Source organism: Tiliqua scincoides, chromosome 10 (genome assembly GCF_035046505.1).
Source record: "Tiliqua scincoides isolate rTilSci1 chromosome 10, rTilSci1.hap2, whole genome shotgun sequence".
Classification (NCBI taxonomy): Eukaryota; Metazoa; Chordata; class Lepidosauria; order Squamata; family Scincidae; genus Tiliqua; species Tiliqua scincoides.
Window position 1 is genome coordinate 19,524,037 of NC_089830.1, and position 24,781 is coordinate 19,548,817.

Sequence of the window (24,781 nt, forward strand, 5' to 3'; positions counted from 1 at the left end):
GTTATTTTCCATTCAAATACAAATCAAGGTTTAGTGCTACCTCATAAATGCCCAGAAGCACACGTGTATAGCTCAAGCCCATCCATGCTCTGACAGGGCTCGGAAGCCAGAAGGCATTTGAAACTCAAAAACACATCTCCCTACTGAGCAAATTTTTTTATTCTTATTATATTTGTGGTGTACAGAACACACATACATGTTTCCTGAACAATTCTTACAGGAGACAGGCAAAACAGAGAGAGAGAGAATGTATGCGCATGTGTTGGAACTAATGTGTTTGCCTGCTGACCTCTCCCTTCCCAGAAAAAAACAAACACATAGAGGGTTAGCAAAAAGCACAAGATGCATAAACTCTACTTCCACATAACTCAAATGACCAGAAATAGAACTTGTAGCTGTATAACACAGAGGGCTACACATCCAGCTCCCTTTACAAGAGGTCAAACAAATGCGCCTCTCCACGCTCTACATCTGGGGTGATTTAGGAGAGATGGGGGATCAAGTTGTAAACACTGTCAGGTTTAATGCCAACTTTTCTCCTCCGCAGAGGAGCTCGCCAGGAGGGAGAGGCTGAGATATTCCATCTCAGCATTCTTCCCCTTCGACGCACTTGCTCTCAGCATTACTGAGAAAGTGGGAGGTGTTATTTGCACATGTGCGCATAGTTCATCAGGGTTTTAGTGCATCCAGTGTTTGAACCGCTCTATAGAAGAGTCCAAGACATCTGAAGACCACCCTGAGGTTGTGTGCTGTTTGCCAGCTCCTATTTTACCTAGGTTGCTCTTCCTGCTTCCTAGAAATGAAAAGGAGGCGAGCACAGCAGGAGAGGAAATGTGGAACAGAAGAAGTGTTTAGGCTACAGTGTGAAAGGCACTCTACCCCATCACTCTTCTCTCCTCCATACTTCCATTGTGTTCCCCTCTTCCTTTCCCTATCCAGGGAGTGGGAGGAGCAACAGCAGCAAAGGCAGCCCCCCCCCCAATCAACCACTTGAGACAACTGCCTCTGTTGGCCTCATGAACAGGATGGGACCTGGGTGATCACTTGGTACGCTTCTTTCAATTTATGCAGCCGTGGTTCGTTTTGCCTCTGCAGACAGAATGCACAAAAGGCCTGTGGGTTAAGGGAACCAGCCTGTCATATGGGGATGCAAGGCTGGTTTTTGAGCCATGAACTGAGTGAGAAAATCTGCACAGGTTACTAGATGTAGGTTAGCCATTTGTGCTCCTGGAGGCCAGTTTCCACTACTGGTATATACCTTGCAATGAGCCTTGGACCATGAGGGAACATCATACCTCCATAGCTGGCAACCTTCAATCTCGAAAGACTATGGTATCGCGCTCTGAAAGGTGGTTCTGGAACAGCATCTAGTGTGGCTGAAAAGGCCGATTTCAGCCACATCAGCCTTTTCAGCCACATCGGCCGATTTCAGCCACATCGGCCTTTTCAGCCACATCATACCTAACAAGTTAAGATGTACAGAATGAACCAGAAGCCCCCAAAGTCACTTTAATTCATCCAACCAGAGGCAGGAAACAAGCTGTGTTTCCATTTATCATGGAGAGAACTCTCCCTGTCTCTCCATGATAAAGAGAGACACTCTTTATCTTAAGATGGCACTGCTTCTCCATCCACCCAACTCCATCCACACCCCGGAGCAAATAGCAAACCACTGTGTAGCAGCATAGCAACAGCAAGGACTAGAAACTTGTTGGGTTTTGTTTTGTTTTAATGAAGGCTCAGGATTCTGCCTTTAAGAGCATATTCCCCACTCTGAAGCACCAAACAGCAGGCAGCACAGATTCCCAGACACCCTGAGTGTAAGTAAGTTAAGGCTAACATGACTGGATGAAAAACATTATGGCTTCTGCTGCAGCCCTGCTCCAGGCTGTCAGGGATGGGTTAGGTCAAACTGTTCCAAGCATATGACGAAACACAGAAAATAAAAAAGCAACTGAAGAACAAGGATAATTTGGTGTTTATTAACAGAGCACCCAGGTAAGGACAGAGCTTCTTGTCTCTTAGCTTTCATTTCCTCCACAAATGATGCTTGAACAGGTGACTTTATAGAAGTGTAAAAAAAATGGGGCACCTGCATACGTGAGGTATTTCTGCAGTCAATGAATGCATTTCACGATCTCATAAGCAGGGGTATGTATCCACTGCAGTTCTACAGAAGCACAAAATGTGATATTGAGCTCCGTTTGAGCTTCCTGAGAATCTCTGCTTTCATTTTTTTTTTATAAAGCAAGTTTCTAGCTCTCATGGCTATGAAAGCACGAGGACAATCCACTCCAGTCAAAATCTTACACACCAAGGAAGCTTGCTAAGATTTCTGGGGAATGCGGCAAAACTCTACATTCCTTCCCTTCCCTTAATAAAATCAGAATAAATTCTACAAAATGGTAAGAATTAGGCAAAATAAGAAAATGTGCACAAAATTCGCTGAATTTTTATAACAGGCACAGGTGACATCACTTTCCAGGGTGCAGAATTTTACATATGTTTTTTAAGGTACAGAGGATACATGGTCCTGTTTAAAAGTTTCAGCAACGTGTTAAAGATATATATTGGTCAAGGGACAAAAGGCAAGGGAAAGATCTGGTATGGTCTGATTCAATCTGCTGTGGAGCAGAGCTGCTGCTGTCACTCTGGTTCCCTACTCTGAAACATCTACAAGAATTCTGTAGGCACTCACGGTGAACTCTTTGCAGTTTAGCCTGGTGCATGCAAAACATAAATACTGTTGTTGTTGCATAGGGTTTTTAAAAAATTGTTATTTTTCATACCACTGGACAACTTGCATAAAGGGGGTTTCTTTCTGCAAAATGTGAAGAAGCTCTGCATTTGAAAGGCTTGTGACGGACTTGCAGAAAAGCACACACAAGAAGAGAAGGACTGGATAAACGTGCTCAGGTCAGAAGGCATGAACTCGGGGCTAAGGACTGCAGCTAATGACTATGCTCAAATGCTCTGCCACACGTAAGGACTAGAAACAGACTTTAAGGCTTAGGTTCCTAGAATTTTGGTCAAGTTGCTGGAGTAAACACTTCAGATCAGGACTAAAGTAATCGGCTGTGTAGGTTCCTGGAGTTATAACTCTGAGAAAGTCTACAGAGAATGTTACAGAGCAAGGCTTTGAGCCTGCCTACCATTGCTGGTCTTAATCTGATTGCCCAGGAGAGTCACAGACTTTATCCTCCAGCAGGCATTTAGATGGTCTCCTTAAATTTCTGCCCAACGTTGCATATATGCAACAGGGATCAAATGTGTACACCTTTGTGGGCTGGGCAGAAATGGGTTAACAGAAGTGTCATTTAAGAACAATGGAGAGATGTGAGGATTAGGCACAGCTCTTGCCACAATCCTGAGCTCACACTTAATTCTGTGCAAGCTAGACGTTGACCGTCATCAGCTCACTGACCCTGATACGCTTTTTTGTAAATTGTATTTGGGGGTGTGTGGATTGGGATCACACCACAGTCCCAATCCAGATAGCCTTCCAGTGCAGGGAGCCTGATCCAGGTGGGGACCTTGATGGAGGGAAGGCTTAAATGCCCTGCTACCCCTGCCATTTTCCTGATCCAGATCAGGACAAAAAGAAAAAAAGAAAAAAAAGCTAGTGCATCAGGATGAACGATGTATTTGCCATATCAAGTTCGACCCAAGCATGGAAGTAAGCCCAACTGAACTTGAGAGACTCACTTCTGAGTAAACAACTCGGATCAGGTTGCAACTTGCATAGGGCGGTTGGGGCTGACCTGCACCAGCCTGAACGCTGGTCCCTGAAAGCTGCAGGCAGCTGACCACCTCTGCAAAAAATAAAAAAAATAAAAATTCGCTTAAATGCAGAAACACGTGTCCTTATTTTCAATGCATAGAACAAGCTTTGATACAGCAGGAGGGCCACGGGATGCATAGGATAGTGTGTGGCTTTCCAATCTTTCCTTGCAGATCCAGGCTTCAGAGCCAAAATGCATCCCGTCCATGTTTCAAAAAAACCAATAGCCTAACTGGGAAAGGAAAAAAAAAAAAAACTGCAGCGGGAACCCTGCTGCTGTAAGGAACTGCACTCCATGCCCCGGGGTGATATTTCCCACTCACATCCCCGAAGGAGGCGGGGGGTTGCCTGGGTTCGGAGTGGGCGCAGGGGGGTTATGCAGATGTGTTTCCTTGTAGACAAACCAAGTGTTCCCTCCCCACAGAATCAGGTTGAGGAAACCAATGACCTAGGAAAGAAAAAAAAGAAAAGAGGTGGAGCTTCAGAACAAAGCAGAGCAGGTTTCGTTCTCAGGACGCATGACTCCATCACAACCAGAACGGCTGGAGAAGTCTTCCTGCACGAGGCAGCAGTGGCCGAGATGCTTGGTCTAATTGGCGAGTCAGCCTCGGCTGTAAACTGAGCAGGGGACCTCCTGCAAGTCACTCCCTCCCAGCCTCAGTCTTCCCCCTCTGTAGTATGGACATAATTATAAAGATGACACAAGATTGTAATATAAGATTGTAATACAGCAACAGCTTGAGTTTCATCCACTTGATTTTCATTGCTCTTTCAGCCACTTTCCATTATCACCATGTTTCAAATTTCATCCATGGGCTTTTTTCCCCCCAACTTTCATCCATTTTCATTTAACCTTCCACAATGTTTGTCAATGTTCTTGTGTGTAATTTTCTTTCATTTCTGTTTATTTCGGTCTCACACACATTCAAATGTACTATAAAGTTACATATTTGCGCTCGCCACCAGTCAAAATAAATCTGCAAGCTCAATAAGGCTCTGCTTCGACATTCATTCATTTTTGACTTTTGCCCAAACTTTGGTTCCTAACCAGACAAAAGGGCAAAGTATTGCTGTACAGGAAGCATTTTGGACACTTGAAAAGTACTACTGAAAAGCTTGGAGACCCTTGCCCAAAGGGCTGGATATGAATCCAAGTCCAAAGAACAAACAACCCTTGACACACCTCAGTCATATTTGTAATAACCTATAGGCAGAGGTAAGAACTGACTGGCTAATGGCCCAATCCTGAGCTGCCCCGTGCACAGGGCTGCAGGGGTGTCAAAATGGCTGCTGTGGCATCCTGAGTACACTGGCCAGCCACTGGTGGCTCCACAGGGGAAGGGGACGTTGCTCCCCATCCCCTGGTTAAGGTAAAACACCTCGCAATGGGGCTACTAGACTCTGAGCCAACTATTTAGCCAGCACAGAGTAGTATGGACATAATTATACTCACTATGGCACAAGGAGCCCCATGTTGGGCCGGGAGGCCCAAGGCGGAGCTGTGGATCCAGTGGAGTTGAGCGCCAGTGGTCCCACCCCAGTAACGCCTTCCCCCACCCTCCTCCCACCCCAGAACACCTTCCTGCATGTCCCCACTTACCTCTCTGCCACCCGGCACTTGCCTGGCACTTGGGGTGGCTGTCATCCATCCTCCACCCAGCACTGACTCAGCACAGACTTGCGCTGAGCCAGCGCCCACGCCGCCCTGGTGGTCCATGTCACAGGTGTGCCTTACGGCATGTTTGTAACACTGCGTGCTGGGGCTAAGTCAGCACACAAAGTTCTGAATTGGGCTCAGAGTCACCTGAGCCAGATGGATTCAGAGTCCAATCCAGGTAGTCGGATGCTCTTAGAAAGGTCACAGGAAGGCACGGCAAAGACAATGAGAGCCAACCCCCAGACTATATTTGCCCCCAGTCCCAAGGTCAAGGCACACCTACCACAGAGACGTTCAAGGGTCCCATGCTGCTGACTTCCTTAAACTGACAGGCCCTGGAAGCGGAACTACAGAACGCGATGCCCGCTAAAAGGTAGGGGCCGGTGGATGTTTTGATGTCCGTCAGGGCTTTTCCCCAGGCTGATGTGCTCACCAGCCACAGGAAAGAAACAAGGACCGTGATTATGAAGTCCTACGGTAGGAGAAAAGACAAGATTTCTTAGCAGAGTCTGCAGCAGGGGGAGGTCAGAGAGGATACACACACACACAAATGAATACAAAGTAAGGATCACACAAGGGTGCAGTGGTGAGGTTGGAGGAGCAAGCTAGGACCAGAGGCCTAGGTTCAAATTCCTCCTTAGCCACAACACTTAGAACCAGTGGCATAGCTAGAGGGAGTGCAATGCGCCAAGTTTTGCAGGGAGCCTCACCGCGGAGTGCCAGTGGCCCCCTTCCCTTTGGAGCCAGGCATACACCTATGTTTGGCGCCCACCTCCCAGAATGGCTCTGAAGGGGAGGGGCCGCTTGCAGGCCACAGTGAGGCTCCCTGCAAAACTTGGGGCTTTGCACCCCTCTAGCCACGCCACTGTCCAGAGCCCAGTTCTATGCATGTCCACTCAGCCCATTATAGTCAATGGGGCTTACTCCCAGGTAAACGCGGCTAGGATTGCAGCCTCACTGAGTGACTGTGGACCAGTCACTTACCCCTCAGTGTGATCTACCTTACCGTGTTGCAAGGATAAATACCGGTGGGGAGGGGGAAGAAAGCTGGATATTTTTACGACAGACCGCTGACCTATTTGAGGGGTAAGACGGAGCTGAAGAGTTGTCAAAACTCTTCATAAGGTATTTATTATTAGGGCGACGGTCCTTCCCCTACCACTGTGTGTTTGTAACCTTGTGCCATTTTTTTTTTTGATTCACTGGTCTGAGTGTGCAATTGTGCTTATTATAAGTTGTTTTTTAATTATCTATCGGTTATTTTATGCATTTCGATTGCTAGACAATGCCGGGGGCAGCCCAGAATAAAATGAAACATTGGAAGAGCCCCCCCTCTGACAACACATGGCTAAACAAACATGGGCAAACAAAAAACAACAAAACCGAACCTGGGAATCCCTTATCTATACATTCTGGACAGGGTGGGACGGAGGAATCTAATCTCAGGGTAACAATCCCACAATAACAAGCCCACAGAGAATATACGCTCTATGGCTCCCAAGGGCAGGACTAGAACTTGGGCAGCAGTGGGCTTTCCTTTGCTGGATGTTTTCAGACAGATGGCCAAGGAAGCTGTTTGCACTGAGCAGGGGGTTGGATTAGATGGCCTCCAAGATCCCTCCCAAGTCTAAAACTCTATGATTCTATGAGAAGATGTCAGGGGATGGAGCGATGCCTGACTTGATGGTCAGGGCACAGTTCAGCATGCGGGGCGGGGCGGGGGGGTCACACACTCACCAGAGCTCCTTTAATCCCAGCGGCAAGGAAAAAAAGAAAAAAAAAAAAGAATTGCACCATAGTTAAATTTTGGAGTACGCCACACCTTCCCGGCATTGGGGTAACCTCTCAGATACAGTCCAAGTGGTCAAGTGTGGAACTGGGGTGCTCCGTTTCCAGGAACACCATAAAAGATGCGCCCCCCCCCCCTGACATTTTGGGTGAAAACAGGTTTGTAGAAAACCCGCAAATAAAACAGGAAGTGAATTTTTGATCAGTTTTTTAGAAGTTTCTTGTCAACTTCTAAAAATAAATCACATCCTAAGCCCCATTACCACCCGCCCCCCCCCCCCAAAGAGAAAGAAAGAGGGAGAAAATGGTGGATAAAGTATAAAGCAAGTTGAGTTCTAGTTTTGCCCAGTACGGAAGGGCCTTGGGCAAGTAATTCTCTCTCAGCCCCAACTCCCCAACTGATGGCAATAAAATTATGGTAATAAACTCTCTCACTGGGTGGTGACAGAAGGAAAAACAAGATAAAGGATTTCACCTTGAAATATTATTATTTTTAGAACCCTGAATTATTATTATTATATTTTTGCACAGTCAGGTAGGTGTCATGGACTGGTTTGTTTTATCGAGACATCAAATCCTTCCCAAGGACTTGAGCTGCCTGGATTTTATCGTACTTTGATACTATAAATCCCGTCGCAAAATGTAAGCTACTCCAAGTAAAGCTGCTTTTTGCATTTCATTGATGGTAATTTCTGTGGCTCCAACGCCATTCAGGTGCTCTTCTGGGTGTTTTGGAATAGCACCGAGGGGGGGGGCCAATCCCCATTGGGATCACTTTGGCCTTCTTCTGCCACAACCTTTCAATTTCTATTTGTAAATCTTTGTATTTTGGTATTTTTTTCCCAGTTCTTTTCTTCTACTCTGCTATTACCTGGTATTGCTATATCATATGCTATATGATTTTGACTTGTTTTTCTCTCTTCTTGATTACAGTTATGTCTGGTGTATTGTGCGATAGATGTTTGCCTGTAGTGGAAAAGCCCTTATTATCATTATTATTGCATATCACAGCTGCCTGATCTTTAGCTGAACTTGGCATTAATTACTAGTCAGGTCGCACCCAGGGGCCTAGGATGCCATAATGCATTTACAGATAATGTGTGCCGAAGCAGGGTAACTTTTTGAATTTGACCGATCGTAGTTTTGTCAACGTTCAGATGTTTTAAATGCAGTTCAAGCATTTTTGGGACTGCACCCAGTGTAACCGATCACCACTGGGATAATCACTGCTGGTTTGTGCCATAATCTTTGAATTTCAATTTTTTAAATCCTGATATTTACTAATTTTTTCAAGCTCTTTTTCCCCCCAATTCTGCTATCACCAATAAATGGTCACTTTAAATTTTTCTATTAACGTAATATCTGATGTATTTATGCGCCAAAACTTTTATCAGTTTGTATTCAAAAATCTCACAAGATCATGATTTTCTCATTTTCTGCCCTTTTCTGGTTTACGCTCCCAGCAATTATTAACTGTTTGTAATTTCTATGTTGTAATTTGTATGTAATTTGTATGTATGTATGTATGTATGTATGTATGTATGTAATTTCTATGTAATTTGTAAATGTTGTAATTTCTGCATAAATTCCAATGGATCATTTGAGTCACATTTTATTATTATTTATTATTACTATTAATAATAATTAATAATACTAATAATATACTAATAATAATTACTAATATACTTAATTAATTATACTAGTATAATTAATAATATACTACTACTAATAATAATACTAATAATTAATAATACTAATAATTAATAATACTAATAATAATACTATTATTATTTATTATTACTATTTAGTAGTAGTAGTAGTATTTATATATAGGTGCCCCACTGTATCCGTGGGGGATCTGCTCTAGCCCTCCCCCCACGGATATGGAAACTGCAGATTAAAAGAGACCCTATGAGTACAATGCTCCACCAACCCTTCACCCATTACCTTCCATTTTCCTCTTTAATAACCAGGCATGTTTCGTGCTTTTACAGGCGCTATAAGAATAAAGTGGCAGGCAGGCAGGCTGCAAGCTAGGGGGCCATAGCCAGAACGTTAACAGGAAGGTAATGGGCGTGTGAGGCACAGAGGGGGAGTGGAGAACTGTGGATACCTGAAATCGTGGATACCAGATTCTGATTCTGATAATGATAGGAGAAGGAGGGCAGACTCCTGTACTACTTTTCAACAAAAAAAGTTCACAAAAGTTTACAGACAAAAATTTTTTTAAAATGGCTTCCCTGGCCTAAAGGGTTAATAATTCAAAAGGATGCAGAAGAAATACTCCCAAAAAGCCACTAGAAAAGACCTTGCGCTGGAACATTTTCACCCTGTGAAGTATAAGAGGAGCACCACCTGAAAAAAAGTGCCTCTTGCCCAGTTTGCAGGGGCAATGCTAACTACTAAATATCAATTTCACTCCCTAACTTTTACTCAATTTGACTAACAAAGCCAATTGTTTACTGACAAACTCAAGCTGCAAAGAGCCTGTCAATCCAAAGAAGGATTCTGTGAGACAAGATATCCCACTACAGCCCCTCACCCCAAGATAGTGCATTAAAAGGTAGGAACCTGAATTTGTTACCGTGAAAAATCAGTGTGGCTCTCACTCTTGCCCCTATCTGAAAATCACTGAGACAGAGGATGTAGTTGACTTACGATCATTGGGAGTTTTGCAGCACCCCGATACATATGCATGTAACCCACGTACACCAGCAAGGCACCCATGCAGAACAGGAACACGAAGACAGCAAAGGTGACATAGAACTGAGAGGAGGTGGCAAAGTCTCCCACCAGGTGATAAGGGTCCTTCCAGGTGACGTTGCATTCTTTCTCATCTGGAGGGCCAAGTGACGCCTTGTTCAACCTTCAGGGCAGTAAGCAAAGGTTTGAAACTTGGACTCCAAACACAAGATCCACCCCCACAAACAAGAAAAGTAGCCCAAGGTGACATGGCCAGCCTGCATTTTAGCAATCGCGATGATGGTACATATATTGTATGCATGAGGAATACTATACAGAAGGTCAAACGAGATGAGATGTTGAGACATCCGTGATTGTAAATCTGTGGAACTCCTTGCCACAAGATGTGGTGATCGCACCCGACCTAGATGCCTTAAAAAGGGGATTGGGCAGATTTATGGATTTAAAGTTCACCACAGGTTACACGTTGTGATCACTATAGGCAAACCCTGGGTTTTAGAGGTAGCCTATCTCTGAATGCCAGGTAGAGGCAACAGGATGCGGGTACCTTGTGACTGCTCCCTGAGACATCTGGTGGGCCACTGTGAGACACAGGAAGCTGGACTAGACGAGTCTTTGGTCTGATCTAGCAGGGCTTATGTTCTTATAGCTCTCCTTACATTTCTATGAAAAGCAGTTACCGGAGGGCATGAGTTGGACTGGGACAATCATCCAGGGTGGAAAGTTAATCATTTTCTCCTGCACCATTAATCCAACATTAACAGAAAACATCCAACCACCCATATTTTTTCCTAATAGGGCAAACAGAAGCTTGGATTGGGTTGATTTACATCAGGGAAAACTGGAAAGGGGAAAGGTTTTTTTTTAAAAAAAAAAAACCTTCTCCCAGTGCTATGGTCTCAGTCCAATTTATCTTCTTCTTATATACAGGACATTGAAAGAGCCAGAAGATCCATTCAGAGATCTCCAATATCTCATCCAGTTTGCCCCAAATAACTTAAAATTGTAACACAACCAGCCATTTCCCTAATTTGGACAGCACACATAAGGTGTGCAATCCAGGTCAGCACCCACAGTGGGGACAAAGGGCACGAGCCTAGCCTGGTCTACTCAGAAGTAAGTCCTATTTTGTTCAGTCGGACTTACTCTCAGGGAAGCATGGTTAGGATTGCAGCCAAAATGTGATAACCTCCCTTCTCCTGTTATAGTTCCCATCCTTTGGGCACAGCCCCCACATGCTATTTATAAACCAAAGAAAGGAACACTACAAGGTCAACCATGCATTTAAAGTAGCGTGTGTTTTGAGTCATGTTGCTAGTCCTCATGAATCCTTGAAAATGTGTAGCCAGTGCCTGCTGATGGCAGAGAAAGGTTTAGCAATGCCAGAGGCATCAAACCGCCATGTGTCACTCAGCTGCCTATTCCTTTCCCATGGTTGCTTCTCCTTACGCCATGTCCTCTTACCCCAGTCTGAGGTAAGAGGTAACACTGTCTATTCCCCTTTCTCTGCTTCCTCCATCATTGCCAATGATTTCTAGATTCTATGAAATGTTTTTGATGGCTGGAGGAGGAGACCATCAATTAACAATGTTCTCATTTGAAAATCACTTTTTAATTGGCAGGGAACTTATGTAGGATTAAGAACAAAACGTTTGATGATCAAAGCTTTCGGATCAAAAAAGCAACAGAACTGTTGGCAAATGAGATTACTGCTCTTACCTGAATGGGTAGCCAAACCCAGCCTCAAGAGTCACATTTTTGCCACCTGGGCATTGCACCTGAATTGAGGTTTTTCCACTGTAACCTCCACAGGTGGCAAAGGAAAAGATGGAGAAAATCTGCATAGGAACAAGACAATTAAAACAAAAAAATGTGTCAGAGCACTCTTTTCCCCCAGACAAATAGGTAGGTACAGACTCTAGCAGAAAACACACACAGAATGGCACAGCAAGCTTGGCCAAGGTCATTGGGCAAGCCATGGGGTACAGGAGGTGGGCCCTTCCATGGTTGATCTCCCCTCTCCAGTGCTTTCTTCCTATCCTGTCTCCACCCCAGTTTAACTGGCTGCCTGGCACCTGTTGCCAGGGCCCATCTGTGAACAGATTCCCTGGAAAATCCACAGAGATTAAGAAAGGTCAGAGTGAGAGATCTTCCTCATTTCCATGCCCCTTGGTCAATCATCCTCTAGGATCCTATTGTGTGCCAATTCCTGGAGACTAGCTCGGTTGTCCAGGGCTGGGGGAAGGGAATCAGATCCGCAAAAAAACTGTCCTTCCTCCTTCCCTGGTCCCATCCTGGTTAATTAAAGGTTGAGTATCACTTACCCAAAATGCATGAGATTAGAAGTGTTCTTGATTTCACTTTTTTTTTTTTCACCACACCATAATCTGAACTGGTACAGCCTAATCTACCACCTCAGGACTGTACCACCTCATCTCTACCACATTCAGCTACGTGCACAAACCAGGCATTTGTCTGGGCAACAAAGCATGCACAGAGTGCAGACGGCAGACTCAGCCCCTTGCTCTGCTGCAACTCAACAACCCTCCCCCAGGTTCTTGAGGCCCGTTAACAAATCTCCGAACACATCAATTTCAAATATGGTCATTTTCACTTGCAACCCTTGGGACCAACTCTTGAACAAGCTGAGTTTTTTTTGCACAAATTTTTCCTCTGAAAGAGGAGGGGGGGGGAAGGAATTTCCATTCTGAAATCTTAATTTTGCAATCTCACATCTGCTTCCTGCCTCCTCACCACACTTTACAAAATAAAATGCAAAAAACTGCAGAAATACAACTACCGTGTTGCATTTAAGGTGTGCAAATGGAGAAAGCACAGAAGCCAAGTTTTGCATATCTTCTCTCTCTCACGATTTGAAGCTATATATACACACGTACGTTGACTTGTGAACTACAGTACTTTTTGTCAGAAAAACGGTATATAAATATTAATAATATATAGAGTCTGAGCAAGGCTATTATGGAGCAACAAGGAAACCTGAACTCATGCAACTGAACTCCACAGAATTATCTTTCCTTGGGAGACTCACTGCCCCAAGTCTCACTCCACATGTACTGTTACTTAATGATCAAGGAAGGGACAGAAGGATGAACCCCTGTGACTTTCAAGTTCAAGTGACTCTGTGAGCTTCCTCCTCAATCCACACTTACGCAGCTCTTACTCAGTGTAAGAATATTACTACAATACACTCTCTACTGAAACCGTCTACGTACAGCTGGATACTAGTACAGTCGGCTGCCAGTATCCATGGGTGATCCATTCCTGAACCTCCGTGGATACTGATATCTGTGGATAATGGAGGGCCTCCTGGATGCAACCGTAAGTGCCTTCCAATTGCATCTGGGAGGTGTTCTGAGGCCAAGGGAGGTCATGCCTCAGGTGAAAACCAGAAGTGCTTTTCTGAGGCCTCCAGGAGGCTGTCTGAGGAATTCTGAGGCACAGGGAGGGCACACGCGGCCTCCCCCATGCCACAGAATGCCTCCCAGATGCAAGCAGAAGACTCTTCTGGACACATTCGGAAGGTACAGTGAGGTCCTCCTAACATGGGTTGAGACCCACGTTGAGTCAGATCCATGGGATAAGGAGGACCTGCTGTATAGTCTATGAGAGTGCTAAACTAGCACAGATCCAAAAGCGACACTCTGGTCCAGTTCAGGCAACTGAGTAAACCACAGTTTATAGCAGCTATTTTCCACCAGTGTGCTGTGACGTATTGGTGCACCATGAATGTTCTGGAGGTGATCTGAGGGAATTTGGGGGGGATCATTTATTTGTAGGGCCATTGGGGGATGTGAGCTCCCTGCCGGCAGCACAATGTGCCTTGTCAATTGTCAAAAAACCAATGGTGTGCCATGACAAATTTCATGCCTTGTTCATGCACCATGAGATAAAAATGGTTGAAAATCACTGATTTGTAGGATCAGGAACCCGGCAGGAATGAGCTCTGAATCTGCACATGCCCTTCCTTTCCTCTACATATATGTGATGACACAGTTCTGGCTTATTAGACTGTAAATCCACGTGCCACACGTAGTTTGAACCCAAGAGCTGCTGTTTAACTGTGGCAGACAAACCAGGATACAAAAGCGGAATTCAATCCAATTCCAGTTTCATGTCCTGGTTTGAAAGCCACAGTTAACTGTTAACACATCAAACTGCATATGACACTGTGATGCAATAAACCACCATTCTCATGTGAGGAAGAAAGAGGAGGTAGAAGCTCATGGGGTTGATGTCATTCAGATTGCATTCACAATCAGACAAACCCATAGCATCTTAAAGACCAAGCCTGTTTAATCCAGCATAAATTTTTCTGGACTACAATCCTGCTATCAGGAGCAGATCAGCCACATCCCATAAGGCTGACTGTGGTCCACAAAAACTTAGGGCTAAACTGGTTACCCTTTAAGGTGCTACAAGACTGTTGGTCGTCTTTCTCACAAAACAGGCGATATGAATTGCGCGCACACACACACACCCCCCACCAATGATTAAGGTTCTTCCACATCAGCAAAAAAACTCACACTTGGAACACACATGCAGACCAACACATTCTGGTTACGCAACAGAAATACAGTTTTTAACCACATTTCCTCAAAAGCTGGATCGCTGAACCTGCCTCATAATTGTGGCTAGAATTCTGTTGAAAGCAGGACAGGTTACAGAAGAGACATAAAGTTGGGGTGTGGAACTTATAGAAAATTTTCAGATTGCAGGGTGTGGACTTGCAGCAGCAGCCAGGAATATGAGTGTGTGTGTGTGTGTGTGTGTGTGTGTGTGTGTGTGTGTGTGTGTGTGTGTGTTACATATATAAGCTGTGGGTCGGGACCCACTAGTGGGTCGCAACGTGACTTTTGGTGGGTTGTGAAACTTACAAAGAAAATGTCCTGAGCCCTATGGAAACCAAAACAGGGCAGCACACGTATGTTTACTCACAAGTAGGGAACTGTGCCTCAGTCAGTCAGAAAGGCAGGCTGAGGAGAACGCGATATCTCCAGAATGGTCCCAATTTGATGAACATGGAGCTTAACAAATGCTCCAAAAGGCAAGGGCCCCCCCCCCACCATATTAAAAAAGAATAAAAATAGAGGTTTGAGCAGCTGGTAAAGTGAAACTTTTAAAAAAGTCTCCAAAAGCTACGTGGGTCCCAATAAAGCATCATTTTAAAAAGTGGGTCCCAGTGCTAAAAAGTTTGGGAACCACTGTTGATTCAATATATGTATAGTTACCATTGTACTAGCAGAATGCAAGCCAGATTTACTAATGAGTGAGGGTATACACTCATTTTTACAAAGATATAATACCTAAAATATATATCCATCCTACCACCTCCTCTATCCATCTATCTGACGAATCTGGGGTTTTGCCTGGGAAACCTCATTGCCATAAGCTATGTATGGTACAATTTGGAGCATGACTACTCAGAAGTAAACTCCAGTCAGCTCAATGGGACTTACTCCCATGTAACTGTGTACACAGGATTTCAGGCTGAGAGCTGAAAGCGTCACAGCTGATCAGGGAACTGCAAAGCAGGGTGAGAAATGTTTTCTAACAGAGTATTTTCCGTTACTACATGTTTCCGCAGCCAATTTCTCATTTCTAACAATGCAGCATTGTATAAGATTAAATGAGAAACATCATGAGTAGATGTAACAGTAGCCTAATGGGGCGCTTTTGAAATTGTAATTGAAGTCACTCAATTCCTAGGAAGCATGCCTATTTTTGTTATCCAGACTCAAATACTTTCATTGAAAATGCGCACAGGGCAAAAGAAAATCAAAAATACGCATCTTCCAAATGCATTAAGTCAAATCAGAGTTTGGAAAGCTTTCCAATTAAAATGTTTCCGCAAAATCCGCATCCCGGCAACTGAGACAGATTAGACCAAGGTGTTCCCAAAGTGTGTGTCATGATGCCTTAGGACATCACGGCACATTCACAGAGATGCCACACTCACAGGGACGCCATGAGATGTCCCTGGTGGCCCCTTCTACCTGCACCCCGGGGAACCGCCATCTTGGATATTGCGAGATCCAAGATGGTGGTGCTAAAATCTCACAAGATTTCAAGGTCACCATTTTGGATCTCACAAAATCTCACGAGATTTGGACATTGTGACCCAGGTACGTATGGGAACCACAGGCTGAAAAAGAGCAACTCCCCAATAGTAAGCTGCATGGCAGAGCATGGATTTGACTGCTTTTGCACTACGACGCTATGACAGTCTATGACCCCAGCTATGACACTACACAGCCTTTTAAAGACCACATATTTGGGGCTGTTCACACATTATACATCTGCATACCTGAATACAGGTATGCAGCCTGAAGAAAACACAGGTTATGGTTCAGGATGTGGACTCACCTCTCTGCATTACAATCTCTGAGCATGAACTGGAGGTTGTCCATGACTTTGTGTACCTTGGCTCAATGATCTCCGACACTCTTTCTCTCGATACCGAGCTAAACAAGCGCATCGGTAAAGCAGCTACCACGTCTTCCAGACTCACAAAGAGAGTCTGGTCCAACAAGAAGCTGACAGAACATACCAAGATCCAGGTCTACAGAGCTTGCGTCCTGAGTACACTTCTGTACTGCAGCGAGTCATGGACTCTTTGCTCACAACAGGAGAGGAAACTGAGCGCTTTCCACATGCGCTGCCTCCGACGCATCCTCGGCATCACCTGGCAGGACAAAGTTCCAAACAACACAGTCCTGGAACGTGCTGGAATCCCTAGCATGTATTCACTGCTGAAACAGAGACGCCTGCGTTGGCTTGGTCATGTCGTGAGAATGGATGATGGCAGGATCCCAAAGGATCTCCTCTATGGAGAACTCGTGCAAGGAAAGCGCCCTACAGGTAGACCACAGCTGCGATACAAGGACATCTGCAAGAGGGATCTGAAGGCCTTAGGGATGGACCTCAACAAGTGGGAAACCCTGGCCTCCGAGCGGCCCGCTTGGAGGCAGGCTGTGCAGCATGGCCTTTCCCAGTTTGAAGAGACACTTTGCCAACAGTCTGAGGCTAAGAGGCAAAGAAGGAAGGCCCATAGCCAGGGAGACAGACCAGGGACAGACTGCACTTGCTCCCAGTGTGGAAGGGATTGTCACTCCCGGATTGGCCTTTTCAGCCACACTAGATGCTGTGCCAGAACCACCTTTCAGAGCGCGATACCATAGTCTTTCGAGACTGAAGGTTGCCAATACAATACAATACCTGAATACAGCCACTGTTAGCCTGCATCTTGGTCCTGTTACTCACACATTTTATTCAGTGCAGGTACAATCTGCATACAGATTGTTAACCTGTAAAAACAAACCCAGGTGCAGGCATTCACACGGAAATGCATACCCAGGTGCAGCAGGCGAAAACAGCCCTTTTATGTGAATGGCAATGCATATATATTTGCTGAGATGCATTATATATTTTTCACCCACTGAGCCAAACCGCTCAGGCCAGCATGCAAGGTCTCCTTGCTGTGAGGATAACACAGCAACGCTGTAAGGCAGGCCAAGATAAGAGGCAGTGACTGTCCCAAAGTCACTCTGTAAGCTTTCTGGTTGAGTGGGGCAAGAGAGTAGGGTGTAACTCATGGTAGAGCACAGACACTACTGGTAGAAGGACCCAAGTAGAACTCACAACACACACACACACACCCCATCTGAAACCCTAGGCCGCTGCAGCCAATCTGTCCTGACAAGAGTGCCAAGTGTCTGATTTGGTACCAGGCATGTTCCTATACTTAGAGAGCAGGGCTGTATCCCCTCCCCAATTTGGCATGCTTGGAATGCAGAGAATGTCAGTTTTCTTTCTTTTTTTTCTCCAATAAAGTCCCAAGGGATTTGGATGCCCAACCATTCTGGCACAGCTCGCTTGGATAGCTGGGCCAGAAGTTACCTTCCAAGCGGTGCACCCATGACACATCTGCTGCCACACAGGGAAGGGATCCAATCTGTGCACCTCCCAAGTGTCAGTTCTACTCCTCGGAGTATCTTGCATGTAGCTCAAACCTCAGCGAAGCTACTAGGGGAGAGACAGGAGTCTCAATCAGGACTGAGAAACTGCCTATTCCAAATTCCTAGGGCCCAGGAATCAAACCATCAAGCCCCAGTATAAAATATTTTCACCCAGCCCCCTTTACCCGAAGATGTGCCAGCCTCTGTTCCTCCGACTCTCCAATGTTCTAGCACAGCATTCTCCTCCCTTCCACACATCTTCTTCCTCACTGCCACCCTCTTCCTTATCCAATTCAGGAAGGAGAAGGAGAAGGAAGAATAGTGAAGGCAAGTAAGTGGACAGAGATGAGAACTCCCCTCGAAACAGCTGCCTAAGGCCACCGCTTCAGTTGGCCTCATGGATAGGCCGGCCCTAGTTTGACCTGCTACGTCTGCAGCAGTGGACACACACAGGTGATCCATGAGGCCCTGAGAAGTGAACCACAACATCTTTGGGGGGGGGGGAGATGATCACCTTCTATCGCTTCCAGCATCTCATACCGTGAGTGCTTCCCCCACGGACCATTGAAATGTTGGCTGTGGGTGGTCCTCTGCCCTCTCTCCATGGGCCATGCTTGCTCAGGAGATGCTTCCCCACGGACCATCAGAGAGGGTGGAGAACAGACCACCAGACATAGCAGCTGGCACTTCCAGTGTCTCACTTGTGTGCTCCCCCATGGACTACTAAATTTAGTCATATTTTTAATGTGCAGGGGTATTTACATATTTTTATGTGTAAGGTTGCATATTGTCTGCAACAATTCCAATTTTTGCGGCCTCTAAAAGGTTGGGAGCCACTGAATTAAAATAATAGCTTGAAATTCCACAATCATGTTATTTCAGGTATCAAAGATTTCCAGGCCACCTACTCTCCTGAATTTCAGACTATAGGGAGGTTTCCTTACATGAAGCAACAAAGTTGAAGGATGAAACTTCAGAGAGGGCAGGTTTGCCCTTGCCTTTCCTTATTTAAGGTGTGGCTCCTTTTGTAGAAGTGCTAAGAACTGAGGATCAGGTGAAACGGGGAGAGTTCATTTGCATCTGCAGAATTAGGGCTGATTCAAGACCTCCCAGCACCTGAGGAAGCAAGCTGAATACCCCCACCCAGTGACATGCCACTTTGCTACAAAAAAGGAGAGGAAGAGGAAACAAGAGTTTGTGGGCTAGAGCATCAGAGTCACTCTAGTCCAACACTCTCCTCCACACTTTGTCTTCTGTCCTATTCTACTCTTCCTTTTCAAATCCAGGGATTGGAAGGAGGCAGAGAAGTGATGGAAGGAAGAAGGGAAAGGCATGCATTCCCACCAATCTGCTACCTGAGGCAACCACCTCTTGGATGGAACGGCCCTGTGCAAAACTGTCCTGTGCAATTGCAACTGCTTTCCTTTATGAAATCCTACTGGAAAGTGATCCATTGACCAATCACCTACAGATCAGTGAGTGACACAGACATCACTTCGGATGGCTTCAGACAAGCCAACAAAACCATGGTTAGCTGAATCATGAGAGGAATGAGGTTCGAGCCCACACAAACCTGTGCACCTCCAGCACATAGCTGTGAAGACAGAATCCTAGTTAGTTAAACCATAGCTCTAGGTGTCATCTAAACCCAGGACCCATGGTTTCACAGTGGTTGACAAAGCAAGGTATGAAACTTGGATTAGAGGCCAGTTTCATGTTCTGGTTTCTAAACCATTGTTCCTACATTTGGACAATACATGAGGTATAGCTTTAAAAGCCAGGTCTTTTTTTCAGGCACAGGGTGAGGAGGAAATGGGAGTAGAAGCCTGTGGCCTCAGAGCACTGCATTCATGATCCAACAAACCATGGTTGGATCATCTCAACAAACCATAGTTTGTCAGAATGTCTGAACAGGCCCACTGGGATGAAAGTCCCCATGCATATGTGTCCATATGAACGATTCCAATGAATGGAACACCCAGGCAGAAATGGGATAAAAAACAAACTGCAGCATATAATTCAAGAGTGGGAACCAATGCACATGTAAACTTAATCAATTACTTAACTATAATCTTAACCAATGTATGACCCAATCCTAACCTGCACTGGAACAGGCGGGCCAAGTGGCCTGCACCATATTCAGAGTTGGAGTGGATAGGTGGTAGCTATGGCACAGGAGAGGAGGTGGCTGTGGCACAACTCAGAGTAAGGGGATATTTATCCCCTTACCCCGTGTTGTGCGCCAGCCACTATTATGGGGCTACTCAGATCTGCACTAGTGAAACCGCTGATGCAAACCCAAGCAGCGCAGTGTAAAGCAAGGCTAGCTGGGCAGGGGGTTAAGATCTGGCCCAAGTTGCTGAGGCTGGTTCCAACCCCCTCCCAGTCCAGCCACTGGTCTGCCCTCCCCATGCATTCCCTCCACCCAAAAATGCCCCTCCAGCACTCCTCTCCAACACCCCTATGCTAGCTGCCCTCAGCTGGTACAAACCTACCATGTCTGGGGTTGGATTTAGCCTCCGGGAGCCTGCACCAGTCTGTGAGCTGGCTCAGCTAACTCCGGAGTAGTGGCAAACATGCTTTAAGACACATTTGCTTCACTCCTGTGCAATGGACTTGTGCTGGCCAAAGTGCTTCTCTGGATTGCTCCCTAACACTCCTAGAATTAACAGGCGAATATTTCCTCATTTGGGTGACAGAGTGGCTCATTTGTATGTTTGACTTTAAATTTCGGGGCACTTCCTTGGAGCTGGATCCAGTGTGCATTTACTGACAAGGAAGGCTTTTACTCACTTTGACTAAGTTTACTCACAAGGAAACCCCACTTCCCAGGAATGTGTGCATAGGATTGCAACAGCAAGCCTCTTCTACACCCTAGATTTCCATCCTAAGCAGAGGGCGGGGGCTGGGAGGGAATGTGTTGTGAACAGGAATTGTGAGAAACTGGAAAAAAAATTACTGCTTTTGGCATCTTTTCAACAAACAGAAGGGGTGGGGGAAAGCTGAACAAGGAGACAGAATAAATGTGGAGCTGGTTGTATTTCCCCTTCCTTTGCAATTAAAAGGATCCCTACCTTTTTTAAACAAACATAACTTATCTTGAAAATGCCATTTCCTCTCCTCCCAGTAGGACCAGTTCTCTGATCTCTGTTGCTACAGGTGCTCATGGAATCATTGGACCATGATCCTTAGCTTACAGAGACAAGTAATCAGAGATATAACGTCTGATTATCCCTGGTCACTGCATGGGACAGTGATGTCACGGCGTCACATGACATGGTGTAACATGTCGTCACTTCTGGGTTCTCCACAGAGGAGAGGGTGCTTGCTGTGGCGGCTTTGCACTATCTGTCCTTCTTCTGCGGAGGCTCCCCTTCAAGGGAGAGAAAGAATGGGGGGCTCAAAGCTGCTATCACTTCCTCAACTAGGGCATCATGCACCCCCTCTTGAAGGAGCAGAGTTACACCTCTATAGGTGATCTCCAACAGAGTGTCCACAGGTTCATGTCTGCACGCAGAGCAAATGTCCAGACTCTTAGCCTGAAGAGCTCCTGAAGGCTTCACAGCACACATCTGGAAAAAGTTACACATTTTTCCTGATGGTTTTCTCCCCCTCCCCTGTGCCCCCCCACCAACTGAGCCAAGAGCTCCAGCTGAGAACTTCCAAAAAGAATGGGGTCAACCAAAAACAGCAGTGAATCGAAACAAAACAGGCCACAGCATCCCAGCTTGTGCCCAAACTACAACCCAGGGCAGCGTTTCCTTGCTCTGAAACCCAATATCAAAATTTCTCCCCCACCCCCTTGCAAACACCTCCCAGGCGCAAATCTGCCCAAACACCTGTGCTCCTTCCAAGTAGGTCACACAGGCTCGACATTAATATGCAAGGCCAAACACGTCACCATCAACCACAAGTTGCAATAAAATAGAAAGTACTTCTGAGCCCAGGTGTTTTTTAATTTGCAGTAAGTCTCCCTCTGAACACAAATTGGTTTCAGCCCTACAAGTGAAACATACTACTACACTTAAGTAACTATGCCCACAGTTGCCAGGGACTCAGGGCTCACCTCTCACATTTGCAAAGTGGTCAAACACACCTACAGTTTTGAGACACTCAAAAGGCTCAAAATATTCAAGCTGGAATATTCAAGCCTGATTAACAAGAAGACTATCACAAAAAAACTATTTTCACCCCCTCACTTGATGGGGTATCCCAAGCCCCCTTTCCAATCCCTCCCCCCACCCCTGGTTTGAGAAACATTTGCTCAGGGTGTAAGTGAGAAGGGGCAAACGGATTGCCAGTGTAAAGCTGGAAAGATTCCTGGAGGAACTCAAGGTTGCTGTTTTCAAGAGCCTGAGAACTGTTAGGAGGGTGGGGAATTTGTGGGATGTCGGTTTGGGTCTGTTGTGAGCTTGTGTGGCTTTTCAAAATTGCCTTCCATTCTCTCTGAATCGCTGGGAGCACTTTCGCAAGCTGGAAAGGTAGCTCAAGAAACACTACAAATAAACAAATGTTCAAAGGAGCTCAGATGTGGACAGGCAAGGCTGCACCACTCTGGATGAAAAGGGGAGGGGGTGAGAATCCCATGCGTTCAATTTACCAATTTAGCTTTGGGTTAAAAAAATTAAAATTAAAAATAAAAACACTTCCAGTCCAGAACTCTCGACCAGAATGTTCTCGATCAGAACGTTCTTCAAGCAGAATGGTTCTTGCTTAGACATGCTCGCTTTCGATATGCAGAGTTGATTTTGGTGCACATGAAAGCATCCAAACATGCGGTTCTCCATTTGCGGTCAGCAAGGCTGTGCCACCTGGGATCCAGGTGGGGGAATTATGCGATGGGGGTTATCCTAACCCATTTTCCCCGCACTGACATAAGGGTAATGCTACTTCGAGATAAAGGAACAAACATTGCCATACCTTGAGGAGGCCTCCGTAACTGGTCCCCCAACTGCAGGATGCAGCACATGCCCCGTTGGCACTGCTATGCTATGCTAGTGCTGGAAAGTTGGTTAGGATTGCGCCCTGACACTCCTAAGTGTATAAAAACATACCGTACCATCCCCAAAGGACTGTACAGTACTATGTGTTTTTTCCTGAATGTGCTGCTGACTTCCTAGAAGCCCTGGGAAGGGTCAAAGGCCGTAAAATCAACCCTCCCACTAGCACAGGCCTCCTAATGCATTCATGGACTGTATTCGATGTCTGAAAGTCGAAGTATCCACAGAACTAACTCCCCCCACCCCATGAGTTCAGCAGGTAAGAAACCTATGTACATGTGAACCAGCCCTCTAAAAGGGTCCAAATCTGGGCCAACCACCAGTCCCAGGCACTACGTTCTAATCTGCCACCCTGTTTTCTTTCACCAGTAACAACAACAATAATAATAATATCTTTTAGCAGCCTGATTTTGTGACAGCAAACCCAAGACCCATCTTTGCCTTCTCCTGGCCTTATCCAAGATTGAAACAGACACTGCCCTCTCTCCGCCCCTCCCTTCCAGGAAGTTCACACACCAATTCATCACAACCAACTTTTCCAAACTTCAGATCACTTGGTGCTCCACAATTATCCAGCCAGATATGAGTTTGGGGCATGGAGCGGAGAGTCTCACGTCACGTGGCTGGCTAAAGGGGTGTGGGCTACCCCTTAAAGCAGTGATTTTCCGCCTTTTTCATCTCATGGCACACTGACAAGGTGCTAAAATGGTCAAGGCACACCACCAGTTTTTTGACAATTGACAAGGCACACCATGCCGCTGGTGGGCAGCTCAAACCCCCATTGGCCCTACTAATAAATGACCCTCCCCCAAACTCCTGCGGCACACCTGGAGACCATTCGAGGCGCACCAATGTGCCACAGCATAGTGGTTGAAAATAGCTGCCTTAAAGGGTGACACAGCTGGCCCAGGGGGCTCTAGATCGCTCACAACTCATCATCCACCCTGGAGGGTGATGTCTGCTTTCCGCCATGACGGTTGCACACAGCCTGCAGCACATGGTGTGTCTGCAAGCATAACAGTAGACAGCTTCACGGGGAGGGGGGGGAATATGCAAGGGATGGGGGGGTCGGGGGGGGGGAAGAAACCGCCCAGAATAGATCAAGGCGGGGGAGAAAGTCATGAGATCCCCTTGTGCAGGGCAAAACTCAGCCAGCCAGAAAGGTCAGGCCCGCAGGCCACGCCTGTGTTCGTAACTTCTGGAAGCGCAAACACGCAACAAAGTGGCAGGAGAGCAGAGGGAAGGCGGAGAGGGCCAGCTGCGCACAAGCCTGGCGATCCTCCGCAAGAGGGATCGGGTGGATCCCGTCTAGGGGTGATGAGATCAGTCCGGACTGTGGGTCGTCCCCTCCTCCCGAGAAGGGTCCCGATCCCCTCTGCCTCCACTCCCGAGAAGGGTCCCGATCCCCTCTGCCCCCTCCATGCGCCCTCCTCCTGGGCTCCATCCGGACTCACCCACTGCAGGACCTTGATGAAGCCCAGAGGCTCCTTGAGGGGTCCCAAGTTCAGCTGCAGCCCGGACATTTTTCCTGCGGAGAGAAAGCCAGCCAAGGGGAGGCGTCTCTTGCACAGGGAGGGGAGGGGAGGGGAGGGAGGATCGGGCGGGGCCAGGGGGGAGGACGGTCACAGCCTATGGGGCCGGCAGCCTCCCACCTGATGCACACGCTCCATGCAGGCTCTGGCACCCCGCCCTAAGACAACCCCGTGGCCAGGCACTTTCCCAGGGGGGATCGGAGTCACTTGGACAGCAGCAGGCAGGAGATTCAACAGGTGCTGCTTGCTGCAGGCATAGAGAAGGGGACGGGAGGGAGAAGCGTCCTTGGCTGCTTTCCCCACTGTTAAAAGAGCCAGAGGGTCCTACTTTATCCCCCCCACCC

General features: G+C 46.4%; 1 protein-coding gene across 1 annotated transcript; it reads right to left on the reverse strand.

The window, feature by feature from the left end:
• Positions 1 to 1,960: 1,960 nt before the first annotated feature.
• LOC136661621 (synaptophysin-like protein 1) lies at positions 1,961 to 24,462 on the reverse strand. The gene is made up of 5 exons (XM_066638953.1): positions 24,360 to 24,462; positions 11,649 to 11,767; positions 9,885 to 10,092; positions 5,722 to 5,910; positions 1,961 to 4,229 (listed from the first exon to the last, which is right to left on the reverse strand). The coding sequence occupies exons 1-5, from the start codon at positions 24,426 to 24,428 to the stop codon at positions 4,101 to 4,103; spliced, it is 714 nt and encodes a 237-aa protein (XP_066495050.1). The 5' UTR covers positions 24,429 to 24,462; the 3' UTR covers positions 1,961 to 4,100.
• Between the last annotated feature and the right edge of the window lie 319 nt (positions 24,463 to 24,781).